This window comes from Culex pipiens, chromosome 3 (assembly GCF_016801865.2).
Source record: "Culex pipiens pallens isolate TS chromosome 3, TS_CPP_V2, whole genome shotgun sequence".
NCBI lineage: Eukaryota > Metazoa > Arthropoda > Insecta > Diptera > Culicidae > Culex > Culex pipiens.
Window position 1 is genome coordinate 118,665,943 of NC_068939.1, and position 18,780 is coordinate 118,684,722.

The 18,780-nt window shown below is 41.8% G+C and overlaps 1 protein-coding gene across 4 annotated transcripts in view; it reads right to left on the reverse strand.

Moving 5' to 3' along the window:
- Window positions 1–1,923: 1,923 nt before the first annotated feature.
- LOC120424407 (signal peptide peptidase-like 3) overlaps window positions 1,924–18,780 on the reverse strand; it is a 92,464-nt gene continuing 75,607 nt past the window's right edge. For 3 of the 4 annotated variants that reach the window (XM_039588510.2, XM_039588509.2, XM_052710910.1), the window contains 5 exons: window positions 7,364–7,926; window positions 7,180–7,314; window positions 6,473–7,121; window positions 6,290–6,410; window positions 1,924–3,291 (listed from right to left, as the gene is read on the reverse strand). In XM_039588510.2, coding sequence (XP_039444444.1) covers window positions 3,223–3,291; window positions 6,290–6,410; window positions 6,473–7,121; window positions 7,180–7,314; window positions 7,364–7,643 — 1,254 coding nt within the window. In that variant the 5' untranslated portion in view covers window positions 7,644–7,926 and the 3' untranslated portion in view covers window positions 1,924–3,222. The remainder of the gene's footprint in view (window positions 3,292–6,289; window positions 6,411–6,472; window positions 7,122–7,179; window positions 7,315–7,363; window positions 7,927–18,780) is intronic. The other variant, XM_039588511.2, reaches the window with a different exon arrangement.

Below are 18,780 nucleotides of genomic sequence, written 5' to 3' on the forward strand. Positions count from 1 at the left end.
TTGACTTCCTTTCCCGAATCAACACCCAATGGCCAACTCCTCCAAGTCTGTCCTGATGATGGCCGGCAACGAGACCACCCTGTCCTCTACATCGCTGTCGCGCTCCAAAATGAAGGCCGCGACGTTAAGCAGCATAAGTAGCAGTTTTAATATTAAAATAAAAATAAAAATAGAAATAAAATCCATCACATTTTCGAAAATCATCACTGTAATGTGAAATGTTATTTATTGTTGCCATAAAAAGTTTCTTCTTATAATAAAAGTAAAAAACTTTTACCGATACAACGATTTTGTTCCAGAAATGCATGGTAGTATCAAAAACTTTCCAACTTTTAAATTAAAAAGTTTGAACTTTCTACGAATATTCACCAACGCGAACTTTTAATCCAACGAACGATCTTTTTAAATTTACAGTATTTTTTCTTTGTGTGTGTCTACTGCCAATTGGTGTAAACTGGAAAGTAACATGTTTTCTTTATTGGACTTTCAGAACAAAGACAAAACACGTCCGGCTCGGCAGAGAGAATGCACACTAATGAATGTTTATCATGAATAAGAAAAAAATACATAAAAAAACGATCGGTGTTAGACAGCAATATGGCATGGTTGCCAGTTTAACTTTTTTTTTTATTAATACAAATATGTGCACGATCCAATTTACAACTAAAAATAAAGTCATTGAAATTTTCGACAGTTTTCGAAAATCAAGATTTTATTCGAAAAATTGGCAACACTGCTAAATGAAATTTCACCAATAGCAAATTCAAAAATAGCTCAAAAGACTGCTTTTTCATCTGGAAAATATCCAGAAATGATAATTTTCAAAAACAGTTATTTTGCGCAGTAAATTTTTGTGTGTGTTAAAAGTCGAATTAAAAACATGGGTTGATTTATAGGGTAACTAAACTATTCTTTTCCTGAGGAGTCCTAAGTAATACAAACAACTTTGCCGATGGCATCAAATAATTCAGAAACCGTTTTCAAAAAACAATTTATTTACCTATCTAAAATTGTATGGAGACTTGAATTCGACGGTAACATTTCAAAAGCCATCATGTACATTTTGACACTTTCTGGGTTATTGCATATTCTGAAAGTACTCCTAATAAGCTACCGAAAACGAAAACGAAGTTGACTTTATAGCTGTCGGCCACCATTGCTAGTACCAACCACTAGTGTCTTCCTTTTTATCTACAAGGACCTAATAAGCTACCTCTCCACCAAAAATGAGCAAAGGTTACTTCAGTAAAGTCTGTTTAATAATGATTTTAAATAAAGTATTGCAGATTGCAGCGATTTTTAGACAATCGTGCAACTTGTGGAAAGCTCTATACAAAAGTGCACACGGTGCACACCTCAAACTACAGCAGAAAAAAACTATCTAAGACACACACCCTAGTTTGAAACTGTTCTAAAGTGGTCGAAAGCATCAAAGCTCAGTCAAGACACGCACCACTCTAGGCGAACGGGGGGAGAAGGGGTATGATTTTCAGTGTGCAAATATTTGGTGTGCAGTTATGATTTGCACAGGGGGAGAATTTGGTGCAAAGTGTGCAATACTTTATTTAAAATCATTATTAAACAGATTTTACTGAAGTAACTTTTGCTCATTTTTGGTGGAGAGGTAGCTTTTTTGGAGTACTTTCAGAATATGCAATAACCCAGAAAGTGTCAAAATGTACATGATGCCTTTTGAAATGTTGCCGTCGAAATAATTGTTAAAAATTCTAGATTAAATTTCCAATTGGTCCTATCTGCATAAGAAACTTACAGCACATAAGTTGTTTTAAAAGTGTATTCTAGTGTTGCTTTATTTGTACTTTTTAGAACATGAAAAACCCAAATCTTACCCGTTTCTCAAAAGTTTGCGATCAAAGGGGCTGTGATATTTCTTCTTCTCTCTCGCACCAAAAGACACCCAACTTCTGTCGAAAGTTCAAAACGATGTTTATTTCACTATTTTAAACAGACTTTTCTATATTTAATAAAAAAAATCATAAAGTATACATTCGAGATAGGCATACACAGAGAGTGCAGAAATTATACAAAATTATCACATTTTTTATATTCTTTAATCATTACATTTTGTTTTGCCATGCTCACCATATTGACGACCGCGTATATCTGTCCCATTTGGAAACGAATGCAAATGTGGCAGATATGCCACCGCTCGCAAATGATCGATTGCAGCGTACGAATGAGTGTGTTTGTGTGTTGGGGGAGGAAAAGGGGAGATTTGTTTGAAATTTGCTGAATTTTCCAATGTCTCACACAAACTCACCAAGCTCACTCTAATAATTTGACTTAACTGGGAGGGGCTTTCTTCTGAGGGGGAGGCGCGTTACTCTTTGAACACAACATTTGTCTCAATGCTTTTTAAAAGCGGCGGCTGCTGATGGTAGTTTGGATGATGATGAAATTGCCTTTTTTTTGCTTGTAAAGTGCGTGGATGAATGTCTCTGGCTTTGCTGTTGGGTTCGACTGGCGCGTGTGTTTTTCGATTAATTAAATAACACAATTCTAGAGCCAACTTACTGGAAAATACATGTGTGTATGTGTGCATCTGCCAAACGGAGTATAAAAAATAATTGCTCTAACGTTTCAGCCTGCTCAAAAGTCCAACTTCTGAAAAGGGCCTTACCGTAAAGATAATTTAATTGTATGTTTTTCTCCTTTTTGTCTGATTTAGTTTAAATTAATGCATACACGCGGTATTGCTATAGTATTCGAATGACGAAACTAATGATAAAAATTTCACAAAAATATTTCTTACATTTATGTGTTTAGCTCCTAACGCTAACTTGTAATGTTGTAGCTGTGTGTGTGTGGTTTGTATTCACGGTTTTTTTTCCTATTATATTTTGTTCATATAATTTCACTGTTTTTTTTTTTGTTCAGTTTTGTTCTGTTTCACACACACCGCGCCACAAGAGAGTAAGTGTCCAAATGTTGACTGCAGTTTAATTTTGTTCGCTTTGCTTGTGATTTTGTATGTTTTTTATTTGTTTTACTAAATACACTCATACCAGAAAGGATTCTGCTCCATTTTACTGCTTTGTTTGTTTGTTTTTTTGTCTAATAGCTCTTACATGTATAATGTACCTTACAAGCTAAAAATCCTTGCTCTCTTCCACTAGGGTTTGTTCAGCATTCTCTCAACGTAGCCTTAATACTAAATATGTATGTGTGTGTGTGTGTGTTCATTAGAAAAGCAATTACAGCTTAAACCTCTAACTGCTTGGATGCTTGCTGAATGATGAACGGCTCGCTCCACATTCGCCTTAAATCACCCTGAAAATTGAAAAAAAAAGTACGGTGGGTTTCGTTAATCTTGTTTTTATAAAATTTTACTCCTTAGCTCGATTTTAATTAAAAAGAAACAATAGGACTTATAGACTAAAATGCGGCTTTTCAAATATTATATAAATTGAGTGTCAAAATAAAAAAAAATAAGATTGACAAAAAAAAACAAATTTTTTATAAGGAACATTTCAATGTTTTTGCAATGAAAAGTAGCTATTTCAACGTATTTTTCGGAATTAGCCTTTGTATTTATTCAATGCTTTTGTTTGAAATTCAAACATTCTTTATGTTTGAATTTAATTCTAATTATTTCTTTATCGATATTTTCAGAATCAATTATCAATCTGAAAAACTGCACAAGACAACAAAATTATAAATTTCGTAAAAATGTAAAATATATGAAAGATTGGATTGTTGTCTAAAAATGTACAAAAAGACACTAAATTAAAAATGCTGACAGTTTTTACTGAGTTTACTTTGAATTGAAGTTTTTCTATTTTGACGAACTTGATTAAAATTGATAAAATAAATATCTAAATGAATGAGCAAGAAATAATGTATTGTTTCAGAACAACTTTACAGTGATAAAGTTTTGGTAAAAGTAAAAGTTTGAAAAAGCAAATTATTCAAACTGAAAATAAAAATCACTGCAAAATGTTTTTAAAATATCAAAAAATGAGTCTCAAATGAGTCAAGAAATCAGGGATCAAAATGTATTTTTTTTCATAAACTTCAATAGTTTCAAGAGATTTGAAGAATAACTAATTGAAAACTATTCAATGTATATTTTTCTACACTGTTTAAAAATATTTTGTAAAATATTTGAATTAAGGTGCACAACAACGCAACAAGTTTTTTTTTGTGAAAAGATTTGGATACATATTTTGTTTTGATACTTTTTATCATGTTTCATTGATTTTTTTATATGTTGGTGTGTTGAGAAAATTTAACTTCAATTAGAATACAATTTTAAACAAAAAAAAAAATATACAAAGATCTAACAATTTTTTTTGAAAGTTATCTTTAAAAAAATAGTAAAGATCAATCAAGATATATGAATCTTAATTGTAATAGAGCAATTCCATCTCAAATCAGGAATTTTTCTGGTGCTTTTGTACCCGACCCTCTCCGATTTCAATGAAACTTTGTAGATATGTTATCCTAGGCCTATATAAGCCATTTTTGTGTATATGGAGCCAATTGTACTCGAAAATGACATTTGACGTAAGTAATTTAAATATTTTTGTATTCTGTAATTTAAAAATGACTGTATCTCGAAGGCGTTGCATCGTTACAAAAAGTGGTCAAAGACAAACTTTTAGGAAATTGGACGGGCTTTCTGAAAAAAATACACTGAAAGAAAAATACACGCCACTTCTATGGGATTTTTCAATTTTTATGTCTAAAAGTTAAATTTTAAGGTGAAGTCACGATTTTTTTTTGTTCAAAATTTTTGAGGAAATAGCCTAAAATGTGACAAAAAGACTCACGAAAAATGCAGGATGGTATGTCTCTCCTAAAAAAATACAAAAATCATTTACTAAAACTGTTTTTTTGAAAAGTGGTCGAAACGTCAAAATTTTCAAAAACCAATAGTGGGAATCGATTTTCCAGACAATTTTACATAAAAGTCTCTATATTGACCATTGTCCCAAGTCCAATCCTTGCGAAGTAACAGCGGTTTTAAAAATAAAAATGTTGAAAAAACAGCTTTTTTGTGGTTTTTTGCATTTTCTTTACTGCCGTTCTACGCATAATTGTCCCATGTTCAAAAAAGTGCAACTGAGAAAAACGCGATTGAAATTTTTCGATCGATTTCTGTGTTTCTACGCATAATTGTCACGTGGGTTCTTTTTCGTTCAATGTGTCCCCAATCGCCCCAGTTTGATGTTTATCACTCTTATTTATGATCCTCTTGCTATACAGTATGTAAACAAGACTCAATGCGTCGTAAAACTAATGATTCCGTGAAAGAAAATACTTGGTGGGACAATTATCCGAAGAAGTGTAACGATGGGACAAACAGACTTGGTGTTGTTTTTGATAAGTTTCCGAACAAAGTACTAGATTTTATGGATTTTTGAAAAGTATACGATAAACTAAACTTGAAAATGTCAAAAGGTCAAAATCGTCAAAAAATGACATGGGACAATTATGCTTGGAACGGCAGTATATGACAGACTTGATTTTTCAGTCTCGAAAATATTTTTACCGGAAAGCTCGTCCAATTTCCAATAAGTTTGCCTTTGACAGCTTTTTCGAGTACAATTGGCTCCATATACACAAAAATGGCTTATATAAAGCCTAGGATAACATGTCTACAAAGTTTCATTGAAATCGGAGAGGGTCGGGTACAAAAGTACCAGAAAAATTCCTGATTTGAGATGGAATTGCTCAATACTTGTTTATTTATATGTTTACTTTAAAAGAACTTGATAATAATCGTATAGTATCGTATCGTGAAAAAAAAACTCGCACATTTTGACAGTTTGCCAGTTTGTCTACGTTGTTTGTTCGCCAACATTTGTTTGCAGAAACGTCTACTTGCATACATTTTGTCTTGTTTGCAAGTTTGCCGCAAACAAGTTTGCGAGTTTGGCAAACTGTCAAACGCAAAAAAGTGCGAGTTTGTTTGTTTGTTTGCCATAGTGTAATAGCTCCTTTATGCTTATGAATGGCTCACCTTTTAACCTTCACAGATTCCCAAAACTTGATTAAAAGTTTTAAATATTTACCAAAAGCCGCAACCCGTGCAATTTTGTCACTCTTCTTAAAGAAGTATTTGCGATCTGATTGTGTTATCTTGTCACACCTTGCAAGTGCGACACCTTGCCAAAGGAAATTTATTCAGAGGACGTTTTGCCACATAAAATGCCCGACTACTGTATACATTTTTGATTGTAACTCGGGAATCCGGCAACCAATTTCAACCAAATTTTGGAAAAATGCTCAAAATGGTGGTTATTGGCGCAGGAACTGTACTTACCTTTAGATATGCCATCGTCAGCAGAGGTAGCAATGTGAACGGTACTAAATACAGCAGGGCGGGCTGAGCTGCCTTAAATACTTCCGAGCTAACGGTGGCGGTTAATAAACCGAGGAAATAACTGCAAATCGAGAAAGGTCAGATTTTATTTTGTTGCTAGCATACCACTATAGAGCAACTTACCCTAATAAGGAACAATGAAAGTAAGTAAGCCTCGAGCCGACCCCCCTCGGCGGTGGCACGCCCGTTTCCGCCGTCTGAGTGCACTGGGACTTTTTATACGCGTCGTAGCGCAGCACGAAGCACAGCAGCAGTCCCGGCATCACGATGTCCCCCAGGCCGAGCATGGAAAAGTGGCCACTGTTGTGCAGACTGGGAAATACCAGCTTTCCTGGTAGATTCAACTTGGGCGGTTCCCGCACGATTCCACCCAGGTTCAGCTTGCGCGCGACGATTCCGACGGGGTTGTCCGCCGGCCGGGTCGCCACCTTGACCATCACGTTGGTGTTGAAGATGTACGACGAGAAGAACACCCAGAACACGTCGTAGATGAGCAGTCCGGTCAGCAGCAGGGTGGACACCTTCAGGCTGGGAAGTCGCACGAACGCAATAAAGGCCACGCAAAGGCCCATGCCCATGGCGTCCATCAGCAGCCAGTGGCCGGTCAGCACCCAGATGCACACGATCGAAACCGCCAGCGAGAAGCTGAACAGCTCGGCGGCCGTGAAGCGTCCGCACACCCCGAAGGATATCCGGTTGCCGTCCGAGCAGGGCCGGATGATGTACTGGCACATCGGGAGGAGCAGAAACGCTAGCGCTACGGTGGCAATGACTGTGGAAAGAGGAAAAAAAACGGAGTCCGTGGTTCCTATAAGTGATGGAATACTTACTGGCAGTACAGACGGCGAACAGCATCTGCATTGAGTCAAAGAAGAAGAACATAATGAGCAGCGAAACCGAGGCCCCCAACGGAAGACAGAGCGCATGCATCGTGTCGAGTGTGGCGAATTTATCTGGGAAAAAAGCTAAATGTTTGAATAGGATTTTCAGAAATCTCGGACACTCTCAACTCACTTTGCTCGGGCGGGATCGGCTCGCCGGTCAGCAGATTGTTGGTGCTCTCGCTTTGACGCTTCTTTTCCTTCTCGCGCTGCTCCTGCTCCATGTTGAGGCTCCGGAAGCTGCCGTACACGATCAGCAGCATCGAGATGAGACAGGTCGAGACCCGGGACGAATCCATCATGGCGTACGAGGACCACTGGTACTCGCCGGAACCCTGCGACTGCGACTGCTGCGATTGCTGAAGGAGGAGGTCGTCTTGCTGCTGGCCGCCAGCACCGAATCCTTCCGACATTGCGTGCCGAACCGAACCGAACGGTCACGCGGTCAACGTGTGGTGCGTTTGTCCGCGGAGGTGATCAACACTGGGACGTACCTCCAGCAAAACTGATTGACCTACGGTGAAGACGTCAACTGGTTGAGGGCGGGTTGAGACCAGCTGTGACCACGATTAGTGGCGACGACTCGACCAAAGCATCAGGCGATGGTTATCGATATCGGGACGTCGTGTGTGGAGTACATTGTTGCTGCTCAAGTGTCTCCGTTCGTTATCCCCGCGGTGAGAGTGTTACGATTAACTGGAAGTCGAAAAGAGGAAAGCAAATAAACGTATTCATTAGTCAATAGTGTAACGACAACGCGAAAGATAAGAATCGTGTGGGTACATGGTAAAATGTGGAAAGCATTCGATTTGGTATGATTTACATATATGTATCGTGAAGTATACGAGTTAAGGGTTTGGATATCGGTTCAACAGAGATATGATTTGCTCAAACTGATAAGCTTTGTTACTGTATAGTCTTGGCTGAGTTATGATTTAATACAAACTACCGAAGACTCAAAATTTTTGGTTTGGTTTTCAAGGACTCTTAATTTGTCGAGTTTTGTATTTTTTCGATTTTTTTACAAGTTTTACCAGTTTGTGTCCCTATTTTGAGCCTTGTATATTCTCAAATGCTGGTTTAGATTATTATTATCATTTTTTTTATAAAGATATCTTGTATCGCTGTCCGCAAAACTAAAATATATTTGTCCCTATTTTGGACCTATTGCTGCTAGGATCCAACCTTCAATGTGCCAATTTTCGACCCACCTTCTGATTGGTTGAAACCTCGATATATTAATTTCTTATTTAAGATGAAAAAATGAACTATTCTTGCCCACCAACATGAAGATAATGGCAGAACGTATCATTCTCATGTGGCAGATTCCTGCCAGATTCGGTGAAATGCACCATTTCGTTAAATAAAGTTTGGTGGACTCTTCTTAGGTACTAGGCCCAATATAAGGACATATCTGGAGTTTTTTTTTTGAAAAGGTCCAATGAACCAAATTTTCAGTTTTTGCTTTTTAATCTAATCTAATCTAATCAGACCCTAGCGCAGCCAATCTTTCGAAGGGATTCTGGAGAGTGCCTTAGGTTAGATGACGCCTAGCACTCTTCTTGTCATTTATTAACATTTGTAGTGCGCCATTGCATCGGAATGCATTGAAACATCACAAGCGTTAAAGCGGCCAGGCCTATTGCGTAAAGCCGTATCGCAGAGATGACTCGTAATTGGGTTGAGTTTGAGCACTGAGTGTTCGAACAACAACACAATTCTGAATTGACAGGGGAGGAAGAAGCGTGGGGACACACCACCATACGCTCCGAGATTTGGTTGTATTCGTTGGGAGCACCATGCTAAGAAGGTTTGGTACTCCGGGACCCTCTGGGATGGGACATTGTATTTCCACGAATGCCCTGGACACTATTTGCCGTGGTTATAGCGCCACAACTCGCTCAAATTTTCAGTTTTTTCTTTTTGGGTGTTTTTCGTGTTTTTTAATACCCCTGACTCAAGGCGGTTTCAAAAACACCCAAAAAGCAAATACTGGAAATTTGGTTTATTGGACCTTTAAAAAAAGGTGCAGGTGGTTATGTTACACATGACCAGTATGACAAAGAACTTTGCTAGATGATTGTTGAAATTTTCGATTAGAATGTCCGGTCCAAATTCCCCTCTTATAATAACCGTCCTATCGAACTAAGGGGACGGAAATTGCAAGTGGAGCTGAAATAGACATCGAAGTGAAATCAATTTACTTTCCTTCACCACTCGAAAGTTACCAAGATGCGGGAATGTTTTTGCAAGGCTGTTGCAAGCAATCGGCGGCAGTAAAGGAAATTTGAACAGCAGACATTAAAAACTACCCTTTACAGGGCTCTTAATGATTACGAGATAGTTATTCTAAATTTTTAGAAACAGATTTTCACAGTGGCACAAAAAAATGTGCATTGCAGTAGTCTATTTATTACTTCCTGCCTAATAAGCAATATATTTTAACTGCTTAGCAGTAGCATATTTTAACTGCTTAATTTCAGATAATGGCCAAATGCAACTTTTTATGTCCAGTATCAAAATCCCTAAAGTTTGATACCCATATTGCCCCAACTCTTACGGTCCAGCAAATGTCCCCCCATCGGAACATCCCCGGGGCCTCCGGCCACTCCGGATTGTGGCCGCTACTGCCGAAATGTCAAATTGCATGCCCAGTATCAAAAACCATGAAGTTTGATACCCATATTACACCAACTCTTACGGTCCGGCAAATGTCCCCTTATCGGAACATCCGCGGGGCCTCCGGCCACTCCAGGTGGTGGCCACTACTGCCAAAATATCGAATTTCATGTCCGGTATCAAAAACCATAAAGTTTGGTACCCATATTACACCAACTCTTACGGTCCGGCAAATGTCCCCTTATCGGAACATCCGCGGGGCCTCCGGCCACTCCAGGTGGTGGCCACTACTGCCAAAATGTCAAATTTCATGTCCAGTATCAAAATCCCTAAAGTTTGATACCCATATTGCCCCAACTCTTACGGTTCGGCAAATGTCCCCCCATCGGAGCATCCCCGGGGCCTCCGGCCACTCCGGATTGTGGTCACTACTGCCGAAACATCAAATTTCATGTCCAGTATCAAAATCCCTAAAGTTTGATACCCTTATTGCCCCAACTCTTATGGTTCCGCAAATGTCCCCTTATCGGAACATCCCCGGGGCCTCCGGCCACTCCAGGTGGTGGCCACTACTGCCAAAATGTCAAATTTCATGTCCAGTATCAAAAACCATAAAGTTTGATACCCATATTGCCCCAACTCTTACGGTCCGGCAAATGTCCCCCAATCGGAACATCCACGGGGCCTCCGGCCACTCCGGATTGTGGCCACTACTGCCAAAATGTCAAATTTCATGTCCGGTATCAAAAACCATAAAGTTTGATACCCATATTGCCCCAACTCTTACGGTCCGGCAAATGTCCCCCCATCGGAACATCCGCGGGGCCTCCGGCCACTCCGGATTGTGGCCACTACTGCCAAAATGTCAAATTTCATGTCCAGTATCAAAATCCCTAAAGTTTGATACCCATATTGCCCCAACTCTTACGGTTCGGCAAATGTCCCCCCATCGAAGCATCCCCGGGGCCTCCGGCCACTCCGGATTGTGGTCACTACTGCCGAAACATCAAATTTCATGTCCAGTATCAAAATCCCTAAAGTTTGATACCCTTATTGCCCCAACTCTTACGGTTCGGCAAATGTCCCCCCATCGGAGCATCCCCGGGGCCTCCGGCCACTCCGGATTGTGGTCACTACTGCCGAAACATCAAATTTCATGTCCAGTATCAAAATCCCTAAAGTTTGATACCCTTATTGCCCCAACTCTTATGGTTCCGCAAATGTCCCCTTATCGGAACATCCCCGGGGCCTCCGGCCACTCCAGGTGGTGGCCACTACTGCCAAAATGTCAAATTTCATGTCCAGTATCAAAAACCATAAAGTTTGATACCCATATTGCCCCAACTCTTACGGTCCGGCAAATGTCCCCCAATCGGAACATCCACGGGGCCTCCGGCCACTCCGGATTGTGGCCACTACTGCCAAAATGTCAAATTTCATGTCCGGTATCAAAAACCATAAAGTTTGATACCCATATTGCCCCAACTCTTACGGTCCGGCAAATGTCCCCCCATCGGAACATCCGCGGGGCCTCCGGCCACTCCGGATTGTGGCCACTACTGCCAAAATGTCAAATTTCATGTCCAGTATCAAAATCCCTAAAGTTTGATACCCTTATTGCCCCAACTCTTATGGTTCCGCAAATGTCCCCTTATCGGAACATCCCCGGGGCCTCCGGCCACTCCGGATTGTGGCCACTACTGCCAAAATGTCAAATTTCATGTCCGGTATCAAAAACCATAAAGTTTGATACCCATATTGCCCCAACTCTTACGGTCCGGCAAATGTCCCCCAATCGGAACATCCACGGGGCCTCCGGCCACTCCGGATTGTGGCCACTACTGCCAAAATGTCAAATTTCATGTCCGGTATCAAAAACCATAAAGTTTGATACCCATATTGCCCCAACTCTTACGGTCCGGCAAATGTCCCCCCATCGGAACATCCGCGGGGCCTCCGGCCACTCCGGATTGTGGCCACTACTGCCAAAATGTCAAATTTCATGTCCAGTATCAAAATCCCTAAAGTTTGATACCCATATTGCCCCAACTCTTACGGTTCGGCAAATGTCCCCCCATCGAAGCATCCCCGGGGCCTCCGGCCACTCCGGATTGTGGCCACTACTGCCAAAATGTCAAATTTCATGTCCGGTATCAAAAACCATAAAGTTTGATACCCATATTGCCCCAACTCTTACGGTCCGGCAAATGTCCCCCAATCGGAACATCCACGGGGCCTCCGGCCACTCCGGATTGTGGCCACTACTGCCAAAATGTCAAATTTCATGTCCGGTATCAAAAACCATAAAGTTTGATACCCATATTGCCCCAACTCTTACGGTCCGGCAAATGTCCCCCAATCGGAACATCCACGGGGCCTCCGGCCACTCCGGATTGTGGCCACTACTGCCAAAATGTCAAATTTCATGTCCGGTATCAAAAACCATAAAGTTTGATACCCATATTGCCCCAACTCTTACGGTCCGGCAAATGTCCCCCCATCGGAACATCCGCGGGGCCTCCGGCCACTCCGGATTGTGGCCACTACTGCCAAAATGTCAAATTTCATGTCCGGTATCAAAAACCATAAAGTTTGGTACCCATATTACACCAACTCTTACGGTCCGGCAAATGTCCCCTTATCGGAACATCCGCGGGGCCTCCGGCCACTCCAGGTGGTGGCCACTACTGCCAAAATGTCAAATTTCATGTCCAGTATCAAAATCCCTAAAGTTTGATACCCATATTGCCCCAACTCTTACGGTTCGGCAAATGTCCCCCCATCGGAGCATCCCCGGGGCCTCCGGCCACTCCGGATTGTGGTCACTACTGCCGAAACATCAAATTTCATGTCCAGTATCAAAATCCCTAAAGTTTGATACCCTTATTGCCCCAACTCTTATGGTTCCGCAAATGTCCCCTTATCGGAACATCCCCGGGGCCTCCGGCCACTCCAGGTGGTGGCCACTACTGCCAAAATGTCAAATTTCATGTCCAGTATCAAAAACCATAAAGTTTGATACCCATATTGCCCCAACTCTTACGGTCCGGCAAATGTCCCCCAATCGGAACATCCACGGGGCCTCCGGCCACTCCGGATTGTGGCCACTACTGCCAAAATGTCAAATTTCATGTCCGGTATCAAAAACCATAAAGTTTGATACCCATATTGCCCCAACTCTTACGGTCCGGCAAATGTCCCCCCATCGGAACATCCGCGGGGCCTCCGGCCACTCCGGATTGTGGCCACTACTGCCAAAATGTCAAATTTCATGTCCAGTATCAAAATCCCTAAAGTTTGATACCCTTATTGCCCCAACTCTTATGGTTCCGCAAATGTCCCCTTATCGGAACATCCCCGGGGCCTCCGGCCACTCCGGATTGTGGCCACTACTGCCAAAATGTCAAATTTCATGTCCGGTATCAAAAACCATAAAGTTTGATACCCATATTGCCCCAACTCTTACGGTCCGGCAAATGTCCCCCAATCGGAACATCCACGGGGCCTCCGGCCACTCCGGATTGTGGCCACTACTGCCAAAATGTCAAATTTCATGTCCGGTATCAAAAACCATAAAGTTTGATACCCATATTGCCCCAACTCTTACGGTCCGGCAAATGTCCCCCCATCGGAACATCCGCGGGGCCTCCGGCCACTCCGGATTGTGGCCACTACTGCCAAAATGTCAAATTTCATGTCCAGTATCAAAATCCCTAAAGTTTGATACCCATATTGCCCCAACTCTTACGGTTCGGCAAATGTCCCCCCATCGAAGCATCCCCGGGGCCTCCGGCCACTCCGGATTGTGGTCACTACTGCCGAAACATCAAATTTCATGTCCAGTATCAAAATCCCTAAAGTTTGATACCCATATTGCCCCAACTCTTACGGTCCGGCAAATGTCCCCCAATCGGAACATCCACGGGGCCTCCGGCCACTCCGGATTGTGACCACTACTGCCGAAATGTCAAATTTCATATCCAGTATCAAAAACCATAAAGTTTGATACCCATATTGCCCCAACTCTTACGGTCCGGCAAATGTCCCCCCATCGGAACATCCGCGGGGCCTCCGGCCACTCCGGATTGTGGCCACTACTGCCAAAATATCGAATTTCATGTCCGGTATCAAAAACCATAAAGTTTGGTACCCATATTACACCAACTCTTACGGTCCGGCAAATGTCCCCTTATCGGAACATCCGCGGGGCCTCCGGCCACTCCAGGTGGTGGCCACTACTGCCAAAATGTCAAATTTCATGTCCAGTATCAAAATCCCTAAAGTTTGATACCCATATTGCCCCAACTCTTACGGTTCGGCAAATGTCCCCCCATCGGAACATCCCCGGGGCCTCCGGCCACTCCGGATTGTGGTCACTACTGCCGAAACATCAAATTTCATGTCCAGTATCAAAATCCCTAAAGTTTGATACCCATATTGCCCCAACTCTTATGGTTCCGCAAATGTCCCCTTATCGGAACATCCCCGGGGCCTCCGGCCACTCCAGGTGGTGGCCACTACTGCCAAAATGTCAAATTTCATGTCCAGTATCAAAAACCATAAAGTTTGATACCCATATTGCCCCAACTCTTACGGTCCGGCAAATGTCCCCCAATCGGAACATCCACGGGGCCTCCGGCCACTCCGGATTGTGGCCACTACTGCCAAAATGTCAAATTTCATGTCCGGTATCAAAAACCATAAAGTTTGATACCCATATTGCCCCAACTCTTACGGTCCGGCAAATGTCCCCCCATCGGAACATCCGCGGGGCCTCCGGCCACTCCGGATTGTGGCCACTACTGCCAAAATGTCAAATTTCATGTCCAGTATCAAAATCCCTAAAGTTTGATACCCATATTGCCCCAACTCTTACGGTTCGGCAAATGTCCCCCCATCGGAACATCCCCGGGGCCTCCGGCCACTCCGGATTGTGGTCACTACTGCCGAAACATCAAATTTCATGTCCAGTATCAAAATCCCTAAAGTTTGATACCCATATTGCCCCAACTCTTACGGTCCGGCAAATGTCCCCCAATCGGAACATCCACGGGGCCTCCGGCCACTCCGGATTGTGACCACTACTGCCGAAATGTCAAATTTCATATCCAGTATCAAAAACCATAAAGTTTGATACCCATATTGCCCCAACTCTTACGGTCCGGCAAATGTCCCCCCATCGGAACATCCGCGGGGCCTCCGGCCACTCCGGATTGTGGCCACTACTGCCAAAATGTCAAATTTCATGTCCGGTATCAAAAACCATAAAGTTTGATACCCATATTGCCACAACTCTTACGGTCCGGCAAATGTCCCCCCATCGGAACATCCGCGGCGCCTCCGGCCACTCCAGGTGGTGGCCAGTTCCAATGATCGACTCACGCGACCGGCATGTCTTAGCTGGTCCTTGCCTCCAAGCCATCTGCTCCCGGACCTCCAGGCCGTCTGCTACCGGGCCACCAGGCCATCTGCTTCTGATGTGTCCTCGTCGTCGTCCAGCAATAGAATGAATTTTCGGGACCGACCGAGCCGAGTTTTGTTGGCTCGTCGACGATCCGAAAATTATGAGGTGGAGTGGGGGAGATTTTAGATACATCAATCTCACGTCCCTCGATCGACTGATGGGAAACGTTCGTTCATCCAACCAGCGTGCACCAAAAAGAGGGGAAATTTGCCGAGAGGGGAATTCGTCACGTAACGTAAATTTTGGATTGACACCACGTATAGAAACCTTAGGACAAAGTTCTTTGTCAAAAAAAAAACTCCAGATATATACCACAGACAAACAGACGAGACTCTCCATACAAATTATTTTTGAAATCCATCGACCTTCATCAAACCACCAAATCACGGCGACGCCAGCGCTGTCTGGTGAGCTGATGCCGAAGCGCAGCACAAACATACCAATACAAACACATTACTGTCATGTGTCATTTTAGTGTATGTGTGAGACAATCAAGCCTTAACGATTGTAAACATCAACAGCTGATCGAAATAATTTTGTAGTTGCTGATCGCCAGTACCCGATGCAAAAAATTAAAATCAATGTCGACGGCCGAAGATGACGGTGGATCAGTTCCGTTTCCAATGGCAGAACCTCATGAGCCAAATCATGCGGCAGCACCAGCAACGACGCACCACAACCGCAACGACAGAGACCAAACTGTCGAAATTCCTCCTCCTCCAAAACCTCTAACACCTGACACCATCATCAACAAGATACCCCTGGTCACGAAAACACCAGTAGTGGCCGCCGAAATAGAAAAATCCAATTCAAATCTACCGGAATTGATCCCCACGATGGGCGTTTGGAAACATCTGTGTGGAACATGTCCACGGCGCAGTTAACTTGCGCCCAACAACAAAAACGCAAAGATTCCAAAAACGCTGCCGCAAAATTTACATCGAAACAGAACCACAGAAACTGAACTGTGAAAGATTGAGTGGTGCAACATCGCCAAAAGGCCAAGAAGACGACCAGCAGCAGCAATCTGAGCAGCAGTCCAAGAAGGATAAGCAGGTTGTTCCGAAGAAGATGACTCCACCACAGGATCCGGCTTCCTCCGCAGTAGCGGGCGCCTCAGCAGCAGCCTCGACATCGGCAGGCAATTGAGCAGGCCTACCAGATTAATAGAGTTATCTACGTGCGCATGTATTGCGTGTACAGTGAGTCAAATATTTGTCCGTACCCCCCCGTACGGGAAATGTTTGTGATATAAAAGTACATAAAATTCGACTAAAGTGCCATGTTTTATACATCAATCGACGCGGCAGAATGTCCTCTTTAAGACACTGTCATTGGATTTGCAAAAAACTTTTTCTCAAAAAATACAAAAATTGTTTACTGAAAAAAGTCAAAAAAAGAGGTCAAATAATTGTCCGTACCCCTAGTAAAAGTACAAAATCTCATCGATTTAAGTGAATTCATTTATGAAATGTTGTTTCAGTGTCAAATACTAGTACCTTTAGCCAGTTTGTGACAACTTTGAACTTCTGATTACTTTGTTTAGTTAATTTATATTAAAAATTGGATTAAATTTAGTTTTTTAAAGTAAAACTTATCAAAACATTAGTTTATAAACAACTATTTTTATAAAATTGCTATTTTGTGTTGTAAGAGTCTCTATTGAACAAGTTTCAACAATATTTGTTCAAAATATACATTGTTTTCATCTTTTTTATTGACATTTTTCGACCAAAAAAACTGTTTCGGAACAATAAGGCTTTCTAGGCCCAGTGAAAAAAATATAATTTAACTCAAAAATGACGAACTCCTCGTCACAGTGTCCTGATGCAAACAATGATCGAGCTGTAGCTGTCACAGCCCTGCGAAGTATGTTGTCTGACATATCGGGCAGCCAGTCAAAAAAACCAGCTAGAAGTCGCCTGACAAAAAAACTTTTGCTAGAAAGAGATAGGAAACCTGATGCAAACAAACGTCCAGCTGTCATGTAAACATACTTTGAATGTGTTGGTAAATTTGTGACTAGAAAGCCTTATACCGTTAAACAATCCGGATTGTCCCGGAACCGGTTCAACCCCTCGGAGGGAAATTTTGTGGTGATCACATAGAGGACAAAAAAACCCACCTCTTGCAATTTGAAGCATCCAATTACGTCCACTACAGCCCGATTACGAGTCCCTAGACTGAAATTTGAAATTTTCACTTTCCGTGCTGAGAATTTCTGTACCGTTCTGGGTCAGAATGTTTTGCTTGGGGAATTCGAAAATTTCAAATTTCAGACTAGGGACTCGTAATCGGGCTGTAGTGGACGAAATTGGATGCATCAAATTGCAAGAGGTGGGTTTTTTTGTCCTCTATCTGATCACCACAAAATTTCCCTCCTAGGGGTTGAACCGGTTCCGGGACAATCCGGATTGTTTAACGGTATTGTTCCGAAACAGTTTTTTTGGTCGAAAAATGTCAATAAAAAAGATGAAAACAATGTATATTTTGAACAAATATTGTTGAAACTTGTTCAATAGAGACTCTTACAACACAAAATAGCAATTTTATAAAAATAGTTGTTTATAAAATAATGTTTTGATAAGTTTTACTTTAAAAAACTAAATTTAATCCAATTTTTAATATAAATTAACTAAACAAAGTAATCAGAAGTTCAAAGTTGTCACAAACTGGCTAAAGGTACTAGTATTTGACACTGAAACAACATTTCATAAATGAATTCACTTAAATCGATGAGATTTTGTACTTTTACTAGGGGTACGGACAATTATTTGACCTCTTTTTTTGACTTTTTTCAGTAAACAATTTTTGTATTTTTTGAGAAAAAGTTTTTTGCAAATCCAATGACAGTGTCTTAAAGAGGACATTCTGCCGCGTCGATTGATGTATAAAACATGGCACTTTAGTCGAATTTTATGTACTTTTATATCACAAACATTTCCCGTACGGGGGGGTACGGACAAATATTTGACTCACTGTACGTACACGAAAAAGATTGAGGTTAAATTTTGTACCCGCCAGCAAAACAAATGGGGTGCTAGTGTGCGTGAGCTCGGGCTTAGATAACTCTATAGTGGGACAAAAGGCCATGGCCGAGACTGCCCCAATTTTGTCCTGCAAAGCTTGGATTGTGATTCACCGGTAGAATTCCTGAATTCCACAAATTTTGGTGTTTTCATTTGTTGCCTCGCACGTGTTCATGCTCAACTTAAAAACAAAAAGGTGCAGGTGGTTATGTTACACATGACCAGTATGACAAAGAACTTTGCAAGATGATTGTTGAAATTTTCGATAAGAATGTCCGGTCCAAATTTCCCCATGATTCCCTTATAATTACATAAGACAACTCTTTTGTGAATAATTTTAAGACATAATATCAACGTCCTATCGAACTAAGGGGACGGAAATTGCAAATGGAGCTGCAATAGAAATCAAGGTGAAATCAATCGACTTTCCCTCACCAC